Source organism: Schistocerca serialis, chromosome 7 (genome assembly GCF_023864345.2).
Source record: "Schistocerca serialis cubense isolate TAMUIC-IGC-003099 chromosome 7, iqSchSeri2.2, whole genome shotgun sequence".
Taxonomy (NCBI): Eukaryota; Metazoa; Arthropoda; class Insecta; order Orthoptera; family Acrididae; genus Schistocerca; species Schistocerca serialis.
The window spans coordinates 177,199,964-177,223,422 of record NC_064644.1 but is presented as its reverse complement, the minus strand read 5'-3'; the positions used below and the strand labels follow the sequence as shown (position 1 = coordinate 177,223,422).

The 23,459-nt window shown below is 42.7% G+C and overlaps 2 protein-coding genes across 2 annotated transcripts in view; both read left to right on the top strand.

The window, feature by feature from the left end:
* The window catches only part of LOC126412949 (myrosinase 1-like), a 109,617-nt gene extending 107,820 nt beyond the window's left edge, over positions 1-1,797 (top strand). The window contains exon 8 of the mRNA XM_050082840.1: positions 1,673-1,797. Within this exon, the coding sequence (XP_049938797.1) occupies positions 1,673-1,797 (125 nt within the window). The remainder of the gene's footprint in view (positions 1-1,672) is intronic.
* A 6,810-nt stretch (positions 1,798-8,607) lies between these two features.
* The window catches only part of LOC126412948 (lactase/phlorizin hydrolase-like), a 108,349-nt gene continuing 93,497 nt past the window's right edge, over positions 8,608-23,459 (top strand). Inside the window, exon 1 of the mRNA XM_050082839.1 lies at positions 8,608-8,701. Within this exon, the coding sequence (XP_049938796.1) occupies positions 8,608-8,701 (94 nt within the window). The remainder of the gene's footprint in view (positions 8,702-23,459) is intronic.

Here is a 23,459-nt window from a genome sequence, read left to right as displayed (position 1 = left end):
TGGTAGGCATTTCTCCTCCTTACACGAGGCATCACAACAACGTTTCACCAGGTAACGCCGGTCAACTGCTGTTTGTGTATGAGAAATCGGTTGGAAACTTTCCTCATGTCAGCACGTTGTAGGTGTCGCCACCGGCGCCAACCTTGTGTGAATGTTCTGAAAAGCTAATCATTTGCACATCACAGCATCTTCTTCGTGTCGATTAAATTTCGCGTCTGTAGCACGTCATGTTCGTGGTGTTGCAGTTTTAATGGACAGTAGTGTACATAAACGAGGGGCGTTTGAAAAGTCCGTGCAAAGTCCGAGAGATGGCACCACCGGCGCGTATCGACGTCATTTTTAGTTAGCAGCATTTTTGGAAAGAACGCATACCAAGTTTCAGCCATATTGACCTATTTCTTTGTGTTTGGCATTCGTATGAATCAATGAAGTTGAGTGATTGTCAAAAAATGGACGAAGAAGAATTTCGTGTGGTGTTTAAACATTACTTTTTGAAAGACAAAACCACTCAGGAGACTAAACTGAAGCTTGATAAACATTATGGTGACTCTGCACCTTCTGTTAAAACAGTTTATAAGTGGTTTCAAAATTTTCGGAGTGGCCAGATGGGCACATGTGATGCTAAACGTTCTGATGCCCTGTGGAGGTTACAACTCCAGAAATCATTGATAAAATCCATGATGTGGTGATGGATGACAGAAGAGTTAAGGTGCGTGAGATTGCTAGTGCTGTGGGCATCTCGAATGAACGGGTACATAATATTTTGCATAAACATTTGGTCATGATAAAGGTATCCGAAAGATGGGTTCCGCGATTGTTCATGCTTGACCAAAAACGGAATCGTGTTAAGTGTTGCAATCCGCAGGACTTTAAGCGTCGTTTCGTCACTGTGGATGAAACATGGATACATTACTATACTCCTCAGACCAAACAACAATCTAAACAATGGGTTACCGAGGGAGACTCTGCACCAAAAAAGGCGAAGAGCAGTGCTTCGGCCGGAATGGTTATGGTGACTGTCTTTTGGGATTTACAAGGGATAATCCTCATCGACTATCTGGAAAATGGTAAAACTATTACAAGTGCATATTATTCATCGTTACTGGACTGTTTGAGAACCGAGGTGCAAGAAAAACGCCGGCAGTCGGACCGCAAAAAGTTCCTTTTCCATCACAACAGTGCATCAGCACACACCTCAGCAGTTGTGGTCGCAAAATGTAAATAGGATTTCAGCTCGGTTCACAGCCCCCTGTTCTCCAGACTTCGCTCCCTCCGACTACTGTTTGTTCCCCAATTTGAAGAAATGGCTGGCAGGACGAAGATTTTATTCAAATGAGGAGGTGAATGCACCAACTAATAGCTATTTTGCAGACTTGGAAAATTCCTATTATTCGGAAGGGATCAACAAATTATAACAGTGTTGGACGAAGTGTAAGTCTAAAAGGAGACTATGTCGAAAAATAAAAAAAAGGTTTACCCCAAACACGTAAGTAGCTTTTATTTTTGCATGTACTTTTCAAACGTCCCTCATAGCATGAGATCTGTTAGAACTACCAAGACTGTAACCTACGGCAGCGTTTGGACCAGAGCAGCTATATCAAAAAGGCCTAAAGTATCATATTTGTTCGTGTGTGTTTCTTTTGGTTACCGAGTCCAATGTGTTCTGTTGCAGGTCGTCTGGGACTGGCACTGAGCGCTGTACACATACAGCCTGCGTCGGATGCTCCAGAGGATGTTGCGGCTGCGCGCCGTCTCTTCCAGTTCCAGGTGCGTAGTCAGTCACGTAGCAGGTATTAACAGCTGAGATAAAAGTGCTAAACATACTGAAAAGAGCAGGCTGCTTCTCTCTCACAAACTCGTTCATATTTTGCGCTGTACATTTCAGTTGACATCTTACAACAAGAGATGGAAAAACTCCTCAGGTGTACTTGAAAATAATATGGAAAATATATGTATAGGAGAGAGTCTGGCGTTAGGCGGCCGTTTCCTAAGGCAACTTTTGTGCGATAAATAACGCAAGAAATATGGATCCCCCTGCTGCGGTATACGACACGGCTGCATGGTACGGAAATAAGCGCACTTTCTTTGAAGGACAGGGGACTTGGGAACATTTGTTGCGTTAAAAGATTCAAGTGGTAGCGGTTTAACGCGCATTAAGTAAAGCAGTTTGTGGCCAGCAGTTACTGTTTGCCACGATTGTTGAGGGTTTCTACACCAGTGGTCGTCAAACTTTTTTGCTTAAGAGCTAATACTGACATTGTGGGATGGCACATCAGGCCGTAAATGTATCGAATTATTAACTGGTAGTGTACATAAATTAGTAAGTTATGAGCCACCAATAGATTAGCTATAGTAGGAGAGCGATAAATTGGCCGTCGGCCCCTAAGTGTAGGGTGTACCAAAATAATCGTTACAGCGTTGATCACATATACACTCTAAGGAAAAAAAGACGCACGATTAAGGAATTACCAGAACAGGTCGGAAATCTGTACATGTGATGTCTATGCACATACAAACGATTTCAATTTCAGACAAATTCAAGAAAAGAAAGAGCTTCACAAATTGAGCAAGTCAATAAAACGTTGGTTCACCTCTGGTCCTTATGCACGCAGTTATTTTGCTTATCATTGGTTGAGGGAGTTGATGGATGTCTTCCCGAGGGATATCGTCCAATTGGCGGGTTAGATCCCTGACTACCTCTCTGGGTTGTCGGGCCGTAAGGCAAGCGGCAGTCAGGTTAGTATCTCACTACAGTCTGGGGCATCTCCAGACAGGCCTTCGGTTTGGAATCGCATTGACTGGATTGTCTTAAGTGATGAGTCCCGCTTCGAACTGAGCCCTGGATAGCAGTGGGATACCAACCTGTCGCCTGCCATATGGCATGACAACCAGGAGTCATGGCCTTGGGTGCCATTTCTTTTCATATCAGGATACCTTTAGTCGTCATCCGCGGCACATTTACAGCACAGCCGTACGTCGACGGTATTCTGTATCTCGTTTTGTTGCATTTCATGGCAAGCCATCGTGGGCTTACATTTCAGCAAGGTAGTGCCTGTCCACACAAGCAACTAGAGGGTGTCTCGCAAAGTTATATCAACCAATCCTTCCACAGCTCGCCTGATGAATCACTGGCGACGCAGTAACCATTAAAAGCCCCCCCCCCCCCTCTTTCCACCCCCATGCTGACACCCCACCAGTCAGGTTCAAATGACTCTGAGCACTATGGGACTTAACTTCTAAGCTCATCAGTCCCCTAGAACTTAGAACTACTTAAACCTAACTAACCTAAGGACATCACACACATCCATGCCCGAGGCAGGATTAGAACCTGCGACGGTAGCGGTCGCGCGGTTCCAGACTGTAGCGCCTAGAATCGCTCGGCCACTCCGGCTGGCCCACCAGTCAGGATTTTTAGTATGTTGTCATGGTGCTCCCTCCTACCACTTTACAAAAATTTGGGAACCACACGAATTTTTCCCCCCAATTTTCCTTCGTTGACTCGAATAAATACTGTAGCGAAGCAGCAGAAAAAACTACATTGCTGACACGAAGCCGCGCGGGATTAGCCGAGCGGTCTTAGGCGCTGCAGTCATGGACTGTGCGGCTGGTCCCGGCGGAGGTTCGAGTCCTCCTTCGGGCATGGGTGTGTGCGTTCGTCCTTAGGATAATTTAGGTTAAGTAGTGTGTAAGCTTAGGGACTGATGACCTTAGCAGTTAAGTCCCATAAGATTTCACACACATTTGAACATTTTTGCTGACACGAACGACTATAGGCGACAGCTGTTTAAACAAAGCATACTGTCGTCATGTACACCATGTTAGCGATGGTAGTCGTTTCTTTGTGACTGGTACGTGGACGAAATGACGCAGTAGGAGCACTGTGGAAACAGCCCGTGAGAAAGGCTTCTTCTCGTAGGCATAAGATAGGAATGCTGGGGTAGCAGAACTCGCATGTATCTCCCAGTTACAAGGGGAGTTCAATAGGCAAAGCAACACATTTTTTTCTGAAATCTAGTTGATTTTGTCCAGGATTCCAGTACACCATCTTATTTCCCACTCATTTGGCTTCAAAACCCTACTTCTCAACATATTTACTTTAAATGTGACAGCCTTACGCCACCTTATTGAGAGGACCTGTATGCCCTCACAGTGCCTCTCTACTGGTCGACAACAGAGCCAATGTCTTGCTGTATCAAAACCTCTCCATCATCCACGTACTGCTTCCTCCAGAGTGCATCCTTCATTGAGCCAAACAGATGGAGGCCGGAAGGTGCGAGATCTGGGCTGTAGGGTGGACTAGGAAGAATAGTCGAATGAAGTTTTGTGAACTCCTTTTAGGTATGCAGTCTAAGGTGAGGCCTTGCGTTGTCACAAAGTTGGTTTGCATTTTTTTTAGCGATAAATACGCGGAAGCCATTTCTTCAGTTTCCTGAGGATAGCGTGATACACTTCAGAGTTGATTGTTGCAACATGAAGGAAGACATCAAACAGAATAACCCCTTCAGAGTCCCAGAAGACAGCTGAGAGTGCGTCTTTGACCTTTTTCTTCGGAGGAAAGGTGGTGTGACACCACTCCATTAATTGCTGTTCGGCTTCCGGTTCGAAATGATGAACCCATGTTTTATCGCTTGTGACGATGATCGACAAAAAGTGTCACCATTAAGCAATTCCACACACACGTCCCTTCATTTGCTCTTTATGATCTTCTGTTAGCGGCAAGGAACCCAGCAGTCATTCACACCTTTGAGTATCCCAACTGGTGGACACGAGTGTATCAGCACTACCAACAGACGCATCCAGGTGAGCAATGAGGTGTCTGATTGCGATCCATCGATCAACTCACACGAGTGTGTTCGCACGTTTCAACATAGGAGTCACAACTGTGTGTGGTCTGCCGGCACGCAGGAGATCGAACGAAAAAAGAGATGGAGCCCCTCCACGCCAGCACCAACGTGGTGACCAGACCAAAAGTTCTACTGTCACCTCCGTCAACATGTTAGTTATCTAGTAAGTGAATCACAGGATGCTGGGCTGTGATGTTATCCGTGCGTCTGGGTAAGACTACGCATTAACACGCTCCATCGGGTGATAAATAGTGGACGAAACGCGAGTGAGGGTAGCAATTTGAAGAGCAGAGGGAAAAAAGTGCCAAGGCTCGTGCCGTGGGAAAAAAACCTCTGCGACAGTGGGATGGTTAGTAAGAGCAGTAGTGGCTTGCTAGCTGCGATAGATAGTATGGGTATGATGCATCATTACCGTGCCAAGCGATGGCGATGTATCCCAGTTGCTACATTCCTGGAACAATCAAGATCGTTATATAGTAGTGGGAGATCGGCCATAGATCATCTCACTGTGTGGGGGGTGTGTGGAGCTTGTCTGCATGCAGTTGGAGCTTGTCTGCATGCAGTGTACGGTGCGGCTTCCCTGCGTGGTGCCAGTTATTCGGCCGTGTGTTCCAGCTGGATATCCAGTAATGGCGTCTGATTAACAGGGGCTCACCTGTACCGCCGTGTTTGCGTGTGCTTGACCATAGATGTTAGGTCCTTACAAATATGTCTTTTGGTCTTTTATGTTTCCATCTATGGTTGTGGTCGTAGTTCCCCAGATTCAGAATAAACGGGTTCTGCAAATGTCTGGAGTTTCTGTATAGTCTTGTGGTGAGTTTGTGGATTACCTACGTGACAGTCTCAAGTCGGTATTCCCGGTGAAGGTCCACGATACGTGTGTATCGTGGAGCATTGCTTATGATTTTGAGTAATTTGTTTTGTATGAGCTGCAGACGGCGCAGGCGTGTAGGAGCAGCATATCCCCAGACAGGAGCTGCGTACGTCATCAGGGGTCGAATAAGTTTCTTGTACATGGACCTCGACACCCTTCTGTTCAGTGTGCTACGCCTGTTGAGCGTAGGGTAGAGCTGTCTGAGCCTCGCGCTTGCTCGGTTGGTCATGTGTTGTATGTAGTCCCCCCAGAGTAATTTCCGGTCCAGCCAGACACCGAAGTATTTGACTTTCTCGCGGAAACGCATTGGGCGTGCATGTAGAGTTATTGGTCTGCAGTATCGGGGTTTGCGCAGTTGCTTCTGTCTTCTAGTCAACAGAACGGCTTCGCACTTGTCGACGTTTACTCTAACACGCCATTTCTTCAGCCAAGGCTCAGCCACTGTGAGTGCAGTCTGTAAGCGTGACGTAATGTTTGATGGTTTCCAATCTTGCGCGAGGATGGCTGTGTCATCCGCCTAGATTGCCATCGTTGTGTTGTGTGTGGTTGGGAGATCGTTTATGTAGAGGTTAAACAGTAGGGGCCCTAGGATGCTTCCCTGGGGTACTCCCGCGTGTATACCGTGTCGAGGAGATCGGATAGTTTTGCGTGACCTTACTGTGATGATGCATGCCTGGTGCCTCGCCCAACGAGTCAACGCGCTTTTGTTGACTGCCACGTGTCAGTAGACATTCTGCAAGCCCCTATGAACATTTACGATGCTCCGGTTTTCCGCCAAAAGAAACTTAATGACAGCTCTCTGCTTGAATCGGGTCTCTGTTACCGATACCATTTTGAAGGCTACGTATAGCACCGTCACCTATCTGAACTCCATGAAAACTATAGGGGCTGAAGCGGGAATATTCCACGATGGCCCACAACGAGTCCCTCATGTTTTCAACTGAAATTGGCCGAGAAAAAAATAGTGTTGCATTACTTATTGTACGCCGCTCGTGATTCTTAAACAATCTTTAAAGATGGATTTATGGTCTCATCGTTTTCCCTTCAATTTTATCTATTCGAAGCTAGTGATTTATGTCTTTCTTAGATTATTATGCTCTGTTTTTGTAAATTGTTTTCAGTATTCCTGTAGACCACGGGTGGGCAACGGGTGGTCCGCAGGTTTCAATCCGACACACGAAGAAATTGTGGGAGGGAACGAGGAGCTGTATTTGCTAGGCCGAGTACGCATTTTCGGATACTTTCCATCGGCACCCCCGCTCACCTCGGGTTTGCAGCTCATGAGGCAGACCAGTGGAAGTTTTGCTTATTTAGCAGCACGTGCAGCGCCATTTCACCACCGCTGGATTTTAACCACACGCGCGCGCGCGCGCGCGCACACACACACACACACACACACACACACACACACACACACACACACACACACACACACAAAAGCGCGCGCGTGCGTAATCTTCTGCTTACTCCCTACTTTTGTGCTACACGTTGATAGCACAAACGTTGGTAGAAGCTGACAATGGCGTGAAAATTGCTGATTACACGCGAAATGTGCCGATCTGGACAACAGTAGCAGGGGTCATAACTTGGTGAACAAATTCACTCATAAAGTTCTTTTCGTCTTTACCGAGTTCATTCACTGTCTGCTCTGAAGGAATTACCGTGTTCTCTTCTACGAAACATGTTGCTCAAAAACAACTAACAGGAAATTGCGGAAAGACAAAGTTAAAGTATTAATTTACAAATTGGACAAGCAATAGCAAAATTGTTTGCCAAACAATTCAGTTGAAACTAGTTTCATAAAAATTGCGAAACCTTTAAAATCTATTGCTGAAGGCGAGTTCGCAAAGGAGTGCGTCTTGGAGAATGAAGGTGTACTATGCCCCGATAGAGAGAGAGAGAGAGAGAGAGAGAGAGAGAGAGAGTCCGAACAAATACATTTATCGAGACAAACTGTGGTTCCATGAATTGGTGATTTGTTGAATCGGTATGACGGTTGATGACAAAAAGTGTATAAATCGGAGGAAAGACACACAATGGCAGCTCTTGGGCATTGAAAGAAATCAATGGGAAAAGTTGAAAACTTGTGGTGGACCGGGATTCGAACCACTTCTCATGAGTGGTTGTCTTAACCACTCGGGCATCTGGATATGGTCCCAGTCTGACACAGATTTTCAACTTTCCCCGTCCGCAGCTCGTGGTCGTGCGGTAGCGTTCGCGCTTCCCGCGTCCGGGTTCCCGGGTTCGATTCCCGGCGGGGTCAGGGATTTTCTCTGCCTCGTGATCACTGTGTGTTGTGTGATGTCCTTAGGTTAGTTAGGTTTAAGTAGTTCTAAGTTCTAGGGGACTGATGACCTGAGAAGTTAAGTCCCATAGTACTCAGAGCCATTTGAACCATTTGAACAGATACAGACGGACAGATATATTAATGGATAATAATGTACTGATAGATGCATAGATTTCAGGAATTGATGAAGAGTAATGATTACAGTAGTAAATAGTTTTGCTAGGAGTTACTTTTTTTTCCTGGACAGTTGTTACCCCGTCTGTACCTGCTTCCTTGGCATCTGCATGGCTCTGCGTTAATTCATTTCTGAGAAAACTTTTTCATATTTGATTTTGATCATAATTCAGTAAATGCGAGTCCCACCTTGCGCATACTCGCCAATTTTTGGATACTATACTGTACACTGTCTCATTTTTCAGCTGTTTTTCCAGTTTTGGGACATCCTTCACATGGATCAACTTTGAAATAGGCCTACATGTGGCACGTTTGAATCGGAACACTTGCTTCTAAACTGTTGTAACTGGGTGTGGTGCTGTGGCTGTTGGTAGGTGGGCTGGTTCGCGCACCCCGTATATAGCGCGGAAGGCGACTACCCACCCGTGATGCGCGAGCGCATAGATTGCCGCAGTCGGATGGAGGGTCGCTGGCGGTCGCGTCTGCCCAGCTTCAGCGAACACGAGCGCCGGATGCTCACAGGTATTGCAGTGTACACAGTACCCTTCCCTGGTATCACGCCTCCCACGTCGCTGGTTCTACCCGGAGGTTGCAATTAAAGTGCAGCTGTTCACAGAGGTCCGGTGTGGGCTGTAATTATCGTATGGCAGCGAAACTACGTATGCATTCTAATGTGATAACGATCACGAATCGGTTTACCATGGAAAAAAATTAGTTACAATGTTGGCCACCAGGTGCATGTCTGGTGCTGTGAATGCAAGAAAAACCTAGAGAAATGTTTCCATATGTAATGGATTTAGGAACTGGACGGGGGCAGAAAAGGTGAAACAAGTGAGACATGCATAATGCTCATTTTACTATTAACCGCCGTTGACACAAATTTTTTCAGCATGAGCACCGGCGACATGCCGCATCTGTAAAACGTGATCAACAATTGCTCGCAGCAGTTCTGATGGAATCTAAACAATGTGTTCCTGTATACTGGTCCTCATATCAGGTAGAGACCAAACGTATCCCAGATGAACTTGTTCTGTTAGACATCCCCAAAGCCAAAAGTCACATGGATTCTGATCAGGTGATCTTGCAGGCCGTGCATCTGGAAAACTTCGTGGAAGGTTGGATAAGCAAACCTTCTACTGCTCAAGCAGATGATCTGCTGGGCGAGCAGCATGAAGTGTTGCCCCATCTTGCATGAAAACAGTGGTTTCCATGCAGGTGTGCTCTTCCAAAGCAAGGAATCAAGTGCTGTACAAGGTTGTCTCGATAATGTGCAGAGGTCACAATACACCCGTCAGGCCCTCTGAGAGTATTCTCTTCAAAGAAGAATTTATCAGAACATCCACAACACGCGGTTTACCAGTACCCCAAATTCGGTGGTTCCGTGTATTCACTGCACCCTGTAGTGTAAAATGTGTCTCCTCTCTCCAAATTATATTGCCCGGCCACATGTCATCAACTTCCGTTCGTGTCAGAAACCGAAGAGCAAATTCGGAACATTTCTGCGGTTTATAAGGTTTCAATTGCTGCACCGTCTGGATCCTGTACGTGTAACAGTGTAAAATAAACCGCAAAACTATGTTCTGTTGACCACGGACTGAAAAATTTTCCTGACACTGCACAACTCTAGCACTACCCGGCGCAAATGATGCATGGTCAGTCACACAGACAACCACCTCGTCAATAACTTCCACCAGTATCGGATGCCTTCCTTTCCCAGGTGCCTCACCAAGCTCACCCGCGTTTTCGGATTTCATTATCTTCTTTACACCTCTTAATGACATCGGGCCTCTCAGTAAGCGACACTCTCTTAATGCAGCACTGTTATTGCAGTGCTATCGTTCACATAAAGTGGTTTTACTAACAGTGCTTGGCCTCTTTTTCTCGATAGCCATACTGTTCAGTCACATTATGGCTTGTCAAATGACAGCGTGGATGCTAAAAACCGTCATACAGTGTGCAGCACCAAATTTACACATGGTGCCACAACTGGAACTAATTTGTTTTCCAGCATAAAGCGGTTCTATATCACCATATCTACCAAGTTTTAATACCATAGGATGATTACAGCCCACACTGGATCTCATAGTGTAGCTGCGCTTTAATTTCAATCACGTGGTAGTAGCCCAGTCGTCACATACATTGGACGTTACATAAGGAACGAATTTTATGAACTTTTAGTACGTCAGGTACTGTGTATGTGGTATGTAGGGCAGAATCCTGTAGTTGTGTGTAGCGACCTCGAGAACCCTGTGCTAACTATGGAGCCAAAAAAATCACAATATTTTGACATTTTCTTCAGTTTTGTCTCAAAACATTTTTTTTCTTTTCGTCCCACAATAAAAGGTACTCAGAACTTTCTTGCAGATCGTAAAATTTTCTAAAATTTGTTCTGGTCAAATGTACTTTTATCACACAGAACGAACGGCAAAAGTTGGAAATCGTCAAAGAAAAAGTGCAAAAAGGACAGGTTTTAGCATCGTAATTTTAACTGTACAACTTTTTTGGAAGAATGTTTAATGCACATTAAGTACCCCACCACCCTCCCCTACAATTAAGGGACTGCTGATTTCTGCTAAGAATGACAAGAAATCCAGATTCCTCATGGCAGGTGCTTTCAAATATCAAACAACTGCAAGAACACCTCCCGCCCACTAATAAACTGTATTTTCTTACCATCTAAACATATATTTGGCAGCACACAAAAAATGTTCACAACTTTTTTTAATTTGCTGGCTTTCGGTAGGCGCCCATACAGCCATCTCAACAGTGGAAAGACGATATGACAGCATAGTTCGATAATTCAGAACGTTCATTAGGTGCGAGTTGTACCCTTGAATTAACAAGGGAACCTCCTCATCTCATCCCCCTCAGATTTAGTTATAAGTTGGCACAGTGGATAGGCCTTGAAAAACTGAACACAGATCAATCGAGAAAACAGGAAGAGGTTGTGTGGAACTATGAAAAAATAAGCAAAATGTACGAACTGAGTAGTCCATGTGCAACATAAGCAACATGAAGGAGAACACCCGCAGAGGAGCGCCGTGGTCCCGTGGTTAGTAAGAGCAGCTGCTGAACGAGAGGTCCTTGGTTCAAGTCTTACCTCGGGTGAAAATTTTAATTTTTTATTTTCAGTTTAAGTGACAAACTCTTATGTTTTCATCACTTTTTTGGAAGTGATTATCACATCCTCAAGAAAACCTAAATCGGACAAGGAGGAAGAATCTTTTTACCCATTCGCCAAGTGTACAAGTTAGGTGGGTCGACAACATATTCCTGTCATGTGACACACATGCCATCACCAGTGTCGTATAGAATATGTCAGACGTGTTTACTTGTGGAGGAATCGGTTGACCTATGACCTTGCGATCAAATGTTTTCGGTTCCCATTGGAGAGGCACGTCCTTTCGTCTACTAATCGCACGGTTATGCGGTGCGGTCGCAAAACACAGACACTAAACTTATTACAGTGAACAGAGACGTCAATGAACGAACGGACAGATCATAACTTTGCGAAAATAAAGTTTTCACTCGAGGGAAGACTTGAACCAAGGACCTCTCTTTCCGCAGTTGCTCACGCTAACCACGGGACCACGGCGCCCAGGGGCTCAGAGTCTCCTTGATGTTGCTTATATTGCACATGGACTACTCAGTTTGTATATTTTGCTTATTTTTTCATAGTTCCACACAACTTCTTCCTGTTTTATCGATTGATCTGTGTTCAGTTTTGCAAGGCATATACACTGTGCCAACTTACAACTAAATCTGAGGGGGGTGCGATGGGGAGGTTCCCTTGTAAGATACACAGGCTTATGACTTGCCCTGTGACCCCAGGTAGGCGATTTTCGTACCAGCAATGACGATACGAAGATAAGGACAACACCACACCCACTTTCTGAGCAGAGAAAATTTCCAGGTCACTCAAGTTAGCAATCTGCTGCGCTGACCCGGCGGTTACCGACACAGATATAAGCTTCACACCTTTATCTATTTGGCCAATACGCCAAGTCAAATTGGGCATCAGTTTCTTCCTCCTCTGTGATAATATACCCCAAAACATACGTTTTTCATATTAGGTGCATTGTGCTGCCATCTACTGCCAGGTACTCCATATCAGCGACCTCAGTAGTCATTAGACATTGTGAGAGAACAGAATGGGGCACTCAGCAGAACTCACGGACTTCGAATGTGGTCAGCTGATTGGGTGTCACTTGTGTCATATGTCTGAACACGAAATTTCCACACTTCTAACATTCCTAGGTCCACTGTTTCCGATGTGATGGTGAAGTGGAAACGTGAAGGGACATGTACAGCACAAAAGCATACAGGCTGACCTCATCTTTTGACTGACAGAGGCCACCGACAGTTGAAGAGGGTTGTAATGTGTAATATGCAGCCGTCTACTCAGACCATCACACAGGAATTCCAAACTGCATCGGGATCCATTGCAAGTACTATGACAGTAAGGCAGGAGGTGAGAAAACTTGGCTTTCATGGTCTAGCAGCTGCTCATAAGCCACACATCACACTGGTAAATGCCAAACGACGCCTCGCTTGGTGTTATGAGTGTTAACACTGGACAATTGAACAGTGGAGAAATGTTGTGTGGAGTGACGTTCACGGAACACAATGTGGCGATCCGGTGGGAGGGTGAGGGTATGGCGAATGACCGGTGAACGTCCTCTGCCAGCGTGTGCAGTAGCAACAGTAAAATTCGGAGGTGGTGGTGTTTTGGTGTGCTTGTATTTTTCATGGAGAGGGTTTGCATTAGACTGCCATCTACCATGCTGATGTAGTATGAACACTTATCTGTCAGCCTACTAGATACCACTTCTAGAGAATACATTGGCCCTTTACTCAGAAAACAAATAAAAATTGTTATTTTTATGAATCCATCAGGATGCCCCTATGTAAGGCCGTGCCCCCTCTGGAAGACACAACACATAGTTAGAAAATCCCTATTTTAGCCAGATCATGCACTTGTGGTAAAGATGTCCACTCTTAGCACACCATCAGTTCAGAAGACCTACTGCACAGTAGTAAGGAACCATCTCTCTGACACATTTGGCATGCAAGTTTGGATCCCACATGCATTCAGCCTTAATGAAGGTTTTCATTAGAGTACACATGTGGGAACACTGAATCCATAGTGCAACAGTAGGACTGCAATACTATATGAAGTAATCCCATTTTCAAGAACTCGGGCATGATGGAATGTGGTGGTGGGAGGTTGAAGAGTAACAACAGCTATGGTCTTCCATTGACACTGCTCCGTTCAGCCTCCTGATTCTCCTCCAACTCAAGTGGAAATGAATATCCTGTGGAGGGGAGTGTGGCTACTTAATATTGATAAATATTGACTGTTAGAGGCAGATAGCATTATGATTAAAAAATAAAAACAAACTTGTAAAATTAAAGCTATAATGCTGTGGGTGCACTTTCAGCAGTTTTTGAGTTGAGAAATTTGGTGTATCAGAATTGTGGGAAATTCAATACTCTACAAGGAAGGTTTTCTGTCATAGGACACAAGCGAAAAATTTGTAGGGGAAAAAAGAGACAGAAAAGTCACCTAATTTTGCAGCTTTTCAGTGCCCCCAAGATAGCACAGTGTTCTTGAGGTCAAAAACCTGGGTTCTACACTACAGACCACCTACATGCAACCATAATAAAAGTTCAGAAAATTCGGACCTTAAAAGTATCCCCTACCCTTTCACTGAGTACCTGCCAATTGTACTACAGGTCTAATCAACTATGGAAATGACATATACAGTAACTGTGTACAACTCACAATATGAGGTGTGTGCCACACCGAATAGCTTCTCTACTTCTAATGAAGTAATCTAGATTGGTTGACATAGCTGCAACATTTCCACTGCTGCAGAAAACTACCTATGTCATGTGACTTTTCATGCTTTCCTGACACATCTCTTGCTGTCAGATCATACTGTGCAAATCTCAAAATATTTTGGCAATACAGCTGTTCACACCTTCAGGTGATGGTAGCTGTTGACACCAGGCACATGGGGACTTCGAAATTTATCAGGCCAGGAGAATACACATGTGCGGGAGGCTGCCCACAGTTGGAGGAAAGAGGCTCTCGGAGGGCCCCCTGCTGGGGACTGTAGAGAGGCCTTTCGCATGTGCACTGTGGGCAATGGCTGTGCTGCCAGATGTTCCTGTGGTTAAAAGCTGAGTTAAATCTCAGCAGTGTACTGCTTTGACATGAATCAGAATTCTAGTTTCTTCCATTTTGATTTAATGACAGTCCAGGTGGTGCTTAATTCAAAACCTGCATCCCTGTTGGTAGGACAGTCCATCAAATGGATATGTATGGCATCCTTAAAAACACAGTCCCAGAAAGAGCCACAGTCCTGATAAAAGTATTTGGAATTACCTCATGATGCCCCATTCTGTTAACAGTTACACCATTTTGCTTTGGCACCTCTAGTGGCATAGGTGGTATTATGGCCCAGGGATTTCAATATGTAACAGGACTGAGGACATGAACTTGAATACAAACATACGTAAAATAAATTATGTACCAGTAACATTTTTTGAGCTGGTTATTAAACTATCATGACTACCCTTCCAAAAATGTCTTCTATATTTATATGTTGACAAAATTTTTCAGAAATTATATCTATCAAAGCTACAGCTCAGTTTGTGGTATCAATATTAGGAGGGCAGGAGCAAAAATAATGCATATAAATTATTGAAAACACTTATTGTGGTCAAAAAAATCTGTGTTAATCTGGATTGCACATTTCTGATAACTTGATGGCAATCATAAAAATCCTGGCTACCAATAATGTACAATAAAGAAGAGCCTATATGTTCTCTTAATGACCACCTCTGCCTACTGCACTGGAGACTTTCTTAGCACAGCCAATTAATATTTTACTCAATGTAATATCACCCTCGCACTTCTATAAATTGTAGCAATGCTAGCAGAGTAAATACTGTAATGATTAACTGTTTCTTTTTTGGTGATGCTTGGCTATGATAGCTTAAGAATTATTTTATGCACTTTGTTTGTGTACATTTACACTGATGAGCCAAAACATTATGACCACCTGCTTAATAGTTTGTTTGTCTGCCTTTGGAATGAAATAAATCAATGATTCTGCATATCAGTGATTCAATAGTTTGTTGGCAGGATAGTGGACGTATGTGACATTAGACATCTATACACAAGTCATGTAAGTAACAGGTCACTGATTTGCGTACGCTGTGGTAGAAACCAATAGCAACCCATATGGGTTCATAGGATTTACATCAGGCGAATTTGGTCACCGAGATGTCAACATGAATTCACTGTAATTCTCCTCAAACCACTGCAGCATGGTTCTGGCTCTGACACAATGGGCAATTATACTGCTGAAAGATGAAATTGCCTTTGGGGAAGACATCAAGCATAAAGGGGATGCAGGTGGTTGGCAGCTGTCAGTATTTATTCTTTTTACTACCTGAGGTCCCATGCAAGCGCAGGAGAATGTTTTTATTTTTTTTTTATTTTATTTTATTTTTTTTTTAATTTTATTTTAAACATCTAGTTCTGCAGGACCAAATTGAGAAGCAAAACTCCAATACAAGTAATAACAGATAAAATAAAATATTTATGAACCCAAAAAAGACAAGCCATAAGTTTATGCAAAAGCAGTCGACAAAATAACACAGGAATCAGCTTAATTTTTCAATGCACCCCCTTAACAGAACAGGAGGAGTGATCCATGAAGAAACTCTTCTGTTTTGATTTGAAAGCGCATGGATTACTGCTAAGATCTTTGAATTCTTGTGGTTGTTGTTGTTGTTGTTGTTGTGGTCTTCAGTCCTGAGACTGGTTTGATGCAGCTCTCCATGCTACTCTATCCTGTGCAAGCTTCTTCATCTCCCAGTACCTACTGCAACCTACATCCTTCTGAATCTGCTTACTGTATTCATCTCTTGGTCTCCCTCTACGATTTTTACCCTCCACACTGCCCTCCAATACTAAATTGGTGATCCCTTGATGCCTCAGAACATGTCCTACCAACCGATTCCTTCTTCTGGTCAAGTTGTGCCACAAACTTCTCTTCTCCCCAATCCTATTCAATACTTCCTCATTAGTTATGTGATCTACCCATCTAATCTTCAGCATTCTTCTGTAGCACCACATTTCGAAAGCTTCTATTCTCTTCTTGTCCAAACTATTTATCGTCCATGTTTCACTTCCATACATGGCTACACTCCATACGAATACTTTCAGAAATGACTTCCTGACACTTAAATCAATACTGGATGTTAACAAATTTCTCTTCTTCAGAAATGCTTTCCTTGCCATTGCCAGCCTACATTTTATATCCTCTCTACTTCGACCATCATCAGTTATTTTGCTCCCCAAATAGCAAAACTCCTTTACTACTTTAAGTGCCTCATTTCCTAATCTAATTCCCTCAGCATCACCCGACTTAACTCGACTACATTCCATTATCCTTGTTTTGCTTTTGTTGATGTTCATCTTATATCCTCCTTTCAAGACACTGTCCATTCCATTCAACTGCTCTTCCAAGTCCTTTGCTGTCTCTGACAGAATTACAATGTCATCGGCGAACCTCAAAGTTTTTATTTCTTCTCCCTGAATTTTAATACCTACTCCGAATTTTTCTTTTGTTTCCTTTACTGCTTGCTCAATATACAGATTGAACAACATCGGGGAGAGGCTACAACCCTGTCTTACTCCCTTCCCAACCACTGCTTCCCTTTCATGTCCCTCGACTCTTATAACTGCCATCTGGTTTCTGTACAAATTGTAAATAGCCTTTCGCTCCCTGTATTTTACCCCTGCCACCTTTAGAATTTGAAAGAGAGTATTCCAGTCAACATTGTCAAAAGCTTTCTCTAAGTCTACAAATGCTAGAAATGTAGGTTTGCCTTTCCTTAATCTTTCTTCTAAGATAAGTCGTAAGGTCAGTATTGCCTCACGTGTTCCAGTGTTTCTACGGAATCCAAACTGATCTTCCCCGAGGTTGGCTTCTACTAGTTTTTCCATTCGTCTGTAAAGAATTCGTGTTAGTATTTTGCAGCTGTGACTTATTAAGCTGATAGTTCGGTAATTTTCACATCTGTCAACACCTGCTTTCTTTGGGATTGGAATTATTATATTCTTCTTGAAGTCTGAGGGTATTTCGCCTGTTTCATACATCTTGCTCACCAGATGGTAGAGTTTTGTCAGGACTGGCTCTCCCACGGCCGTCAGTAGTTCCAATGGAATATTGTCTACTCCGGGGGCCTTGTTTCGACTCAGGTCTTTCAGTGCTCTGTCAAACTCTTCACGCAGTATCATATCTCCAATTTCATCTTCATCTACATCCTCTTCCATTTCCATAATATTGTCCTCAAGTACATCGCCCTTGTATAGACCCTCTATATACTCCTTCCACCTTTCTGCTTTCCCTTCTTTGCTTAGAACTGGGTTTCCATCTGAGCCCTTGATATTCATACAAGTCGTTCTCTTATCTCCAAAGGTCTCTTTAATTTTCCTGTAGGCGGTATCTATCTTACCCCTAGTGAGATAGGCCTCTACATCCTTACATTTGTCCTCTAGCCATCCCTGCTTAGCCATTTTGCACTTCCTGTCGATCTCATTTTTGAGACGTTTGTATTCCTTTTTGCCTGTTTCACTTACTGCATTTTTATATTTTCTCCTTTCATCAATTAAATTCAATATTTCTTCTGTTACCCAAGGATTTCTACTAGCCCTCGTCTTTTTACCTACTTGATCCTCTGCTGCCTTCACTACTTCATCCCTCAAAGCTACCCATTCTTCTTCTACTGTATTTATTTCCCCCATTCCTGTCAATTGCTCCCTTATGCTCTCCCTGAATCTCTGTACAATCTCTGGTTCTTTCAGTTTATCCAGGTCCCATCTCCTTAAATTCCCACCTTTTTGCAGTTTCTTCAGTTTTAATCTACAGGTCATAACCAATAGATTGTGGTCAGAGTCCACATCTGCCCCTGGAAATGTCTTACAATTTAAAACCTGGTTCCTAAATCTCTGTCTTACCATTATATAATCTATCTGATACCTTTTAGTATCTCCAGGGTTCTTCCATGTATACAACCTTCTTTCATGATTCTTAAACCAAGTGTTAGTTATGATTATGTTGTGCTCTGTGCAAAATTTTACCAGGCGGCTTCCTCTTTCATTTCTGTCCCCCAATCCATATTCACCTACTATGTTTCCTTCTCTCCCTTTTCCTACACTTGAATTCCAGTCACCCATGACTATTAAATTTTCGTCTCCCTTCACAATCTGAATAATTTCTTTTATTTCATCATACATTTCTTCAATTTCTTCGTCATCTGCAGAGCTAGTTGGCATATAAACTTGTACTACTGTAGTAGGTGTGGGCTTCGTATCTAACTTGGCCACAATAATGCGTTCACTATGCTGTTTGTAGTAGCTTACCTGCATTCCTATTTTCCTATCCATTATTAAACCTACTCCTGCATTACCCCTATTTGATTTTGTGTTTATAACCCTGTAGTCACCTGACCAGAAGTCTTGTTCGTCCTGCCACCGAACTTCACTAATTCCCACTATATCTAACTTCAACCTATCCATTTCCCTTTTTAAATTTTCTAACCTACCTGCCCGATTAAGGGATCTGACATTCCACGCTCCGATCCGTAGAATGCCAGTTTTCTTTCTCCTGATAACGACATCCTCTTGAGTAGTCCCCGCCCGGAGATCCGAATGGGGGACTATTTTACCTCCGGAATATTTTACCCAAGAGGACGCCATCATCATGTAATCATACAGTAAAGCTGCATGCCCTCGGGAAAAATTACGGCTGTAGTTTCCCCTTGCTTTCAGCCGTTCGCAGTACCAGCACAGCAAGGCCGTTTTGGTTATTGTTACAAGGCCAGATCAGTCAATCGTCCAGACTGTTGCCCTTGCAACTACTGAAAAGGCTGCTGCCCCTCTTCAGGAACCACACGTTTGTCTGGCCTCTCAACAGATACCCCTCCGTTGTGGTTGCACCTACAGTACAGCTATCTGTATCACTGAGGCACGCAAGCCTCCCCACCAACGGCAAGGTCCATGGTTCATGGGGGGGATTCTTGTGGTAGCTTATTGAAAATGGATGCAGCACTCTACTGCACACCTTTCTGCACAAGAGTCGAGGAAGTGCGATCCAAATGCAGATTGGATTTCAGCCTAGTATTATCTGATTGAAAGCTGCTAATTATTGGGAATAAGCTGATATTGTTAACAAAAAACAACAGTGAACAATGTATATACTGAGAGGCTGACGTCGGAATATCTTGACTAATGAGACTAATGAGCAGGGGTCACAAGAGGTCCGTGAACTTATACCACTTGTTGTACAAACTGCCCATTTCTGAGCCAAAAATATCCTTTGAGAATGGGAAGAGTTACCCCAAAATATTATACCACATGACATAAGTGAATGAAAATAAGCAAAGTAGACTACTTTTCATGTCGAACTATCACTTACTTTTGGACAGTAAAAATGGCACCATTAATTCTTTGAACAAGATCCTCAACATGGGCTTCCCACGACAGTTTACTATCTATCTGAACATCTAGAAATTTGAACTGTTCATTTTCACTAATCATATGCCCATTCTGTGAAATTAAAATGTTGGGCTATGTTGAATTGTGTGTCAGAAACTGTAAGAACTGAGTCTTATTATAATTTAGTGTTAGTTTATTTTCTACAAGCCATGAACTTATGTCATGAATACACTATTTGAAACAGTGCCAGTATGGCACACAACATCCTTTACTACCAAGCTAGTGTCAACAACAAACAGAAATATTTTAGAATAACCTGTAATACAGGAGTGGGTTTGAATAGAGATGGGCGGTAACTTCAATTGTCTCGCATATGCAGATGACATAGTACTATTAAGTGAATCAGAGCACAAGTTGAAAGGAATGTACCAGAAAATGGACAATTATGCAAAGAAGGTAGGGCTCAAAGTGAATCAAGACCAAACAGAATTCATGCAATTAGGAAGAAGACAAGAGCAGGAAGAATTTCATGAGATAGATGGCAAGAGGTTCAAGAGAGTACACTAGTTCAAATACTTGAAATCTTGGTTTACCACAGACAACAACATAAAAATGGACATGAAGGAAATAGCAGTGGGAATGAAATGCATGCATTCCCTCATAGAGATGCTCAGCTCTAAATCAATTTCAGTGAACACTAAGATGAAAATCTACAACACAGTGATATGCCCAGCAGTAATGTATGGTTCAGAAACATGGAGGATGACTAAGTGAGAAAAGGAAAATCTATTAATATTTGACAGAAGAGTAATGAGGAAGATATGGGGACCAGTTTTAGATAACGGAGAACGGAAGAGGAGGAAAAACGAGTAAATCTACCTTCTGGTGTGATAACAAACTATCCTACAGAAGATAAAGAGGAAAAGAATACAATGGTTGGGCCATGTAGCCCATATGACAGATGGAAGACAGGCAAAGATGGCACTGGAGGGGAAGCCAAACACCAAATGCCCCACAGGACGACCAAGGCAGCACTGGATGGACGACCTGGCGAAGGATCTAGCAGCCCTGGGAATTGAAGACACCTGGAGGAACCGGGTGAAAAACATGAAGGAATGGAGGCAGTTTGTAGAAGCAGCATGTGGTCTGCAGGGCCTGTGATCGCTAGATATATATCTATCTGTAATACTTGAGGGCATATCATGTACATAAATAAGGAACAGGAGTAGCCGCAGCACTGATCCCTGGGGCAACCCCAATTTGACCATGCCCCCCCCCCCCTGCCACACCTCATATCATAGCCATTCTCAACAATGTGAATAATGACCTTCTACTGTCTGTTGTTAAAGTAAAAGGAGAATCAACTGTGAGTAGTCCCTGTATTCCATAATAGTCCAACTTCTGGAGCAATATTTTGTGATAAACACAATGAAATGCCTTAGTTATATCAAAAAAGATGCCTATCATTCAAAACCTTCTGTTTAATCCATCCAGTACCTCACAGAGAAAAGTGAATATAGCATTTTCAGTTGTTAAAGCACTTCTAAAACTGAACTGTACATTTGATGGCAATTATGTGAATAAAATGATCAGTTATCCTTACATACACAACCTTTTCAATAACTTTAGCAAACACTGATGGCATAGAAATAGGTCTAAAGTTGTCTACATAATCCTTTTCTCCCTTTTTATAAAGCGGTTTAACTACTGAGTACTTTAGTCGTTCAGGAAACAATTTGTAACGGAAAAATTACAAATATGGCTAAGTACAGGGCTAACATGTGCAGCATAGTACTTTAATATTCTGTTACACTCTCCATCATATTCATGAGAGTCCTTAGACTTCATGATTTAATTATTGACTCAATCTCCCTCTTGTCGGCATCACAGAGGAGTATTTCAGACATCAGTCTTGGAATGTCATTTTCCAAGAGAGTTAAATGGTTCCCTGTAGAGACTAAGTTTTTATTTAATTCATCATCAATGCTCAGAAAGTGATTGTTAAATACTGTCCATATATCTGAATTATCAGTAACAGAAATCATTTTACTACAAACTGACTTTATATTGTCAACCATGTGCTGCTGACTAGAAAACTCCTTCACATCTCATCATATGGTTTTAATTTTATCCTGTAAATTAGCTATTCTATTTGCATACCACATACCCTTCGCCTTCCTAATAACGTTTTTAATCACCTTACAATACTGTTTGTAATGGTGTACTGTAGCCTGATTGTGACTACTTCTAACATTTTGACATAATTCCTACTTTGTTCTACATGATATCCTTAACCCACTAATCAGCCACCTAGGCTTCCTTTTACTGTTAGTACCCTGTTTAGAAGGTTTTAATGGAAAGCAACTTTCAAAGATCATGTAAATGTGATAAGTGAAGCATTATATTTTTCATCTGTTGTGTCGGCACTCTAAACATCCTGCCACTCTTGTTCCTTCGTGATATTTTAAAAAACTCTCTATTGCCACTGGATTAGTTTTTCTACATAGTTTGTAATTATATATAATATTTGTTTAACTGCAAAAACCTTAAATTGGTGCATCATGGTCTGAAAGGCCTTTCACTAACCAAATGCCCACCTAGTAATGAGGAATGAACTAGTAATGAAGAATGAACTAGTAATGAGGAATAAACTAGTAATGAGGAATAAACTAAACTAGTAATGAGGAATGAACTAGTAATGAGGAATGAACTAGTAATGAGGAATGAACTAGTAATGAGGAATGAACTAGTAATGAGGAATGAACTAGTAATGAGGAATGAACTAGTAATGAGGAATGAACTAGTAATGAGGAATGAACTAGTAATGAGGAATGAATAAAAATATTGTCTGTGGCTGTGCTACTGTTCCCCTAGTTGGAAAAAACACAATCTGCATCAGATCATATGAATTTAGGAGATTGTCCAACATCCTTTTTCTTGCACAATTACATACAAAATTAATACTGAAGTCACCACATGTAACTAATTTTTGGTACTGCCTATAAAATGAACCAAGAACCCTCTCTAGCTTGAGCATAAATGATGTGAGGTCAGGGTTAGGGGACCTGTGAACAACAACAATTAGGAGTTTAGTTTCACTAACTTCAACTGCCCCTACACAACATTCAAATACCTGTTCAGTGAAGTGCTGGATACATCTACGGACTCAAATCGAGTACTGTTTTTTACATAAATGCTCACTTGCCAAAGAACTCCTTGAAAAACAGCCCCCTAATCTGTATTCTGGTAAAGGAAGCCTCTGAATTGTCAAATTATTTAAGTGGTGCTCTGATACACCAATAATGTTAGAGCCAACATCTACAAGCAGTTCACTAACTTTATCTCTAATACCTCTTATATTTTGATGAAGTATGCTAATTCATTCACTACTTGGATACACGATCTCCTCTGAAGGTGATTCCTTTGTCAGAGGGACTTCCTTTAAGCAGGGATACTTATCAGCTGACTTCAATCTAAAAAAGGTGTAGCTTTAACACCAACTACTACCAGAATTTTTCCAAGAGTGATCTCACCACTGCCCACTACTCTGTCACCTATAAGCTTTGTCATCCTCCCCTTCCCATACCTATTGAGATGCAAGCCACGCCTAGTTGAACCTGATCTATTGATAGACTCAGCTGGCACCACTGCAATGTGAGCCATGCCCTTTGCCATTAGTGCCTTCTCCAGCCCCATGCTAACACACCTAACAGCAGCATTAGGATGAGGCCAATCATTATGCTGACACAGTTGCATGAAGTG